At 44.4% G+C, this 4,593-nt stretch overlaps 1 protein-coding gene across 1 annotated transcript; it reads left to right on the top strand.

The window, feature by feature from the left end:
• The first annotated feature begins 442 nt into the window (after positions 1-442).
• LOC149212804 (disease resistance protein Roq1-like) lies at positions 443-4,317 on the top strand. Its single transcript, XM_089390665.1, has 4 exons — positions 443-1,263; positions 1,372-2,458; positions 2,594-2,857; positions 3,018-4,317. The coding sequence occupies exons 1-4, from the start codon at positions 734-736 to the stop codon at positions 4,134-4,136; spliced, it is 3,000 nt and encodes a 999-aa protein (XP_089246791.1). The 5' UTR covers positions 443-733; the 3' UTR covers positions 4,137-4,317.
• The last annotated feature ends 276 nt before the right edge of the window (positions 4,318-4,593 follow it).

A 4,593-nucleotide genomic window follows, 5' to 3' on the forward strand; every position in this document is an offset into this window, starting at 1 on the left:
TTTTTACAAGTGCCAGGAAAGAGCTAATCAGCTATATATTGGGTATTTAATGCCTTCAGAGTAACACGCGACTTAACGCGATAACACGGGAGCGGGTAAATTCGGCATTAAATAATATTTGTCCACTCCAGTGTTATCAGGATAAGTGGCGTGCTGCTCTGAGAACATTAAATACCCAATATATGGCTTATCAGGCTAAGTGGCGTGCTGCTCTGAGAACATTAAATACCCAATATATGGCTGGATAGCTCCAGCCCAAGTGCCAAACCGACAAATATGGTCTGTGGATGCCACCTATTATCAAGGCCCCATAAACAAATGAATCATATATTGTGATTTGCTTTATGTGAGGGCCCAACCACGAAAATTCTTTCTTTCCCGTTCAAATCAACGGAAACTTCCATTAAAATAATATTTTAATAAAAACGAGAAGGGAAATATATGCAACTCAAATAAATCATCCAGATTTCAGTGCAGTTTTGTTTTCAACCGATTGGCAAAATATTGCGATACAGAGACGCAGAGCGTCTTAGAGTTGGAGCTGGTACTCACTTTGCACTTGTGGGATCGAGGGATTGGCCAAGTATTGACATATACAGACACACAGAAGTTGCAGCTGGTACGCACTTTGCACTTGTGAGATCCAGGACGACCAAGATTTTGAGGGTGAGTTCAAGCACGCAATCTCTCTCGCCTATTTCTTCACCTCTCATTTTTCTATCATTTTTGATCCATGGCCTCTGCATCTGCATCTGCATCTCCTTCTACTTCATATGAGATCGGCAACAACTACTCCCCATTTGACGTTTTTATTAACCATCGGGGTCCCGATGTCAAGAAAGGCCTCGCCAGCCATCTCTACCACAGCCTTAGTAGACGAGGATTAAGGGTATTTCTTGACATCGAGGAATTGCAAGCCGGTGACAATTTAAAGCCTCAAATCGAAGGGGCTATTAATACAGCCTCCCTCCATATTGCAATTTTCTCTCCTCGATACGCGGAATCACCCTGGTGTCTCAATGAACTCGTCCAGATGCTGCAGACCGGGAAAACAATCATTCCGGTCTTCTATAAGGTCAATCCTTCAGAACTTCGATGGGTGCGGAGTGGAAATGGAGTGTATGCTCAAGATCTGCGCATTCTCGCAAAGAAGAGAGCATTCGATTCTGAATCAAGACACGACTCCCGTACTATTGAAAAATGGATGAACGCTCTTTCTGTTGTCGCAGAAATAAGCGGTTTTGAGCTGAACGCGTGTGACGGGTAAGGGAATTCAAGTCTCTCTGTTATTCTTAGTTATTTACTGGATTGATTATTTGGTATGTCGTACTTTATTTCTGTACTTATGATTAAATTGTGAACAATATTCAGTGATGAGGGGCTGCTCGTCCAGAAGGTCGTTGAACAAGTTTTCAAAAAGGTTGGGAAAACACCGCTGCATGTCGCTAAATATCCAACTGGCCTCAACGACAAAGTGGAGGATTTTGAGAGCACAGTGTTATCACAGCACCAAAGCGAGCAATCTACAGCTGTTGGAATTGTGGGTCTTGGCGGGGTCGGAAAATCGACCCTCGCAAAGGAACTCTTCAATCGATACAGATCAAAGTATGATCAATCTTGTTTTCTCTCTGATGTGAGAGAAAATGCAGCCAGGGGCCTTCTAAAGGGATTGCAGAGCACGCTTCTTAAAGACTTGGGTCAACCAGATGTACATATAAGCAGCACCCATGAAGGCATAGAGACGCTCAAAAGACGTCTCTCATATTCTCCCCGGGTTCTCGTGGTTATTGATGACGTTGATCATATGAGTCAATTAGATGCATTATTTTTACCAATTAAACATGCCATTCGTTCATCTTGCTTCATTTTAGTTACATCTCGGGACACGGATCTTCTCAAAAAATCTGGGATTGTAGAGTCATTTATTTACAAGCAGAGAGGCCTAAATCAACATCACTCCCAAGAGCTATTTTGCCTGCATGCTTTCAACAACCTTTATCCTCGTGCTGGATTTGAGCAAATGGTTGAACAATTTTTGGATGTCTGCGGTGGATTGCCACTGTCTCTTCAAGTGATCGGAGCGCTTCTTCGTCATGAAGATTTGCACTATTGGAAAGCACAATTCAACAAAATCTCCAAAATACCTCCCACAGATATACTGAGCAGACTCAAGGTTAGCTACGACAGTTTGGATGATGAGGAGAAACAGATATTCTTAGATGCTGCTTGTTTCTTCATAGGAGAAGAGAGGGATACCGCCATAAGAATATGGGAAGGATCCCGCTGGCAAGGATGGCTGGGTCTTCGGAACCTTGAAAACAAATGCCTGTTGGAGGTGGACAGTGAAAACCGTATAAGAATGCACGACCACCTTCGGGACCTGGGCAGAAATATCGCAAAAACAGAAATTCCGCATCGGCTTTGGCGGTCAGATGACATTGTGTTCGACAATTCACCTGTATGTATCTTGAAGCTTTCGACGGACTTTCAAAATAGGGTTGTATTATCAAACTTGTGTTTCTTATGTTTTTTATTTTAAAAACTTTGCCATATTGTCAATCTTGACTCTAACAGCTCCGAATGGACAATTCAGGTGCGGGGAATCAGCATGGTCGACGGGACTGACCCTGCAGAATCTTTGGAAATACCAACTAATATACGTGGATTGCAGCTGCTTAGGGCTCAAGGTAATAGCGTGGAAAGAATATTCAATGTTCCACAGCCACCCCATCCAGTGTGGCTCCGCTGGGATTCCTGTCCGTATTCCTCCCTACCTTCCTGGATTTCTCTAAAGAATTTGCGAGTTTTGCATATAAAAGGGGGAGAAATGGAAACACTCTGGCAAAATCAATCTCTGGTAGTCATGTTGTTTCTTCACAGTCACAAAACTGTTTGTTTTGTTTTTTCTTCAGACTGTAAAAATTGCTTGCTCTTCTGTTTTGTCTTGTCTTGCATACATTACCAGAGTGTTGAAACGGAGAGGATAAAACCCACTTTTGAACATGTGAACATTGCAGGTACCTCTGCAGTTGAGAGAATTGAATATTGATGCTGACCTTTTTAATGTTCCAAAGTCCATTGGAACGCTGAAGCACCTTGAAAAATTTGTCCTGCGCCGGCCGAGAGGGAATTGGGATGACTCTGTTGGTCTTAGAAATTTGCCATTCGAAGTCTGTGATTTGCATTCCTTGAAACTCTTGAAGTTAGAGAAATGTAAAGATATCAGGTTTCTCCCACCTGGGCACTGGACGGAACTCAGAGAAATTAACTTGAGCTACTGCTCCGCCCTGCTGAAGCTCCCAGATTCAGCGGGGAATTGGAAGAACATCCAACGAATCTACTTGCGCGGGTGCTACGCCCTAAGGGAACTCCCAGATTCAGCTGGGAACTGGACGAATCTTCAATATATCGAGTGCTCCCATATTAAGAGGCTCCCAGATTCAGCTGGGAACTGGACGAACCTCAGAGAAATTAACTTGAGCGAGTGCTCGGGCCTGCAGGGGCTCCCAGATTCAGCTGGGAACTGGACGAACCTAGAAGTTATTGACTTGAGCTACTGCTACGCCCTGCAGGGGCTCCCGGATTCAGCTGGGAACTGGACGAACCTCAGAGAAATTAACTTGAGCTACTGCTACCTCCTGCAGGAGCTCCCTGATTCAGTTGGGAACTGGACGAACCTCAGAGAAGTTAACATGGGCTTATGCTCCGCCGTGGAGGGGCTCCCAGATTCAGCTGGGAACTGGACGAACCTCAGACAAATCAACCTAAGTAACTGCGTGCGCCTGCAGGAGCTCCCAGATTCCGCTGGGAACTGGACGAACCTCAGACAAATGTACTTGAGCGCCTGCGACGCCCTGCAGGGTCTCCCAGATTCAGCTGGGAACTGGATAAACCTCGAAGATATCGACTTGAGCCAATGCTTCCGCGTGCAGGGTCTCCCAGATTCAGCTGGGAACTGGACGAAGCTGAGAAACATCGACTTGAGGAAGTGCGTCACCCTGCAGGCGCTCCCAGATTCAACCGGGAACTGGATGAACCTAGAACGTATGGACTTGACCAACTGTTCCAATTTGCGGTGGACTGGGGATGTGGTGGAGCTGCTGCGCCAAAGGCTGCAGGAGAGGTTGTTGAGATGAAAAACAATGGCACTGCCGTCATATGGGTCATTCATAATTGCAGTCGTGGCAAGGCCACACGTTGGACACAGAGATCCGTCGTTAACCTTGAGAGTAATAGCCAATATGTATGTATTCCGCCACTACCTGTTAGATCTACATTTTGCTTAATTATAGTGATTAAAATTTTTCCAGGCTTAAATATTTTTACCGTCTATAAGCTGAAGAAGATAAAGTATCTTGAGTGGATTTAGTTTACTCCAGTCTCATGCACATTTATTATTAATGTATGATTTATCTTTATAAATAATAATTATATTGTTTCTATTATTTTTCCTTCATTACTCTCTACTGTATCCCATGGCCTCCGCATCTGCATCTCCTTCTACTTGACATTTTCATTAACCAGTCCCGATGTCAAGAGAGGCCTAGCTAGCCATCTGTACCACAGCCTTCGTAGACACAGTTTAAGAGTCTT

This window comes from Pinus tabuliformis, chromosome 1_1 (assembly GCF_031772625.1).
Source record: "Pinus tabuliformis cultivar Carrire ecotype Pingquan chromosome 1_1, CPIR1, whole genome shotgun sequence".
Classification (NCBI taxonomy): domain Eukaryota; kingdom Viridiplantae; phylum Streptophyta; class Pinopsida; order Pinales; family Pinaceae; genus Pinus; species Pinus tabuliformis.

Bases quoted from the DNA above. Each gene is read 5' to 3' on its own strand.
- LOC149212804 (XM_089390665.1), top strand. From the start codon at position 734: ATGGCCTCTGCATCTGCATCTGCATCTCCTTCTACTTCATATGAGATC. The intron at 2,459-2,593 runs GTATGTATCTTG...TGGACAATTCAG, and splicing joins TTGTGTTCGACAATTCACCT to GTGCGGGGAATCAGCATGGT. The intron at 2,858-3,017 runs GTAGTCATGTTG...TGAACATTGCAG, and splicing joins TCTGGCAAAATCAATCTCTG to GTACCTCTGCAGTTGAGAGA.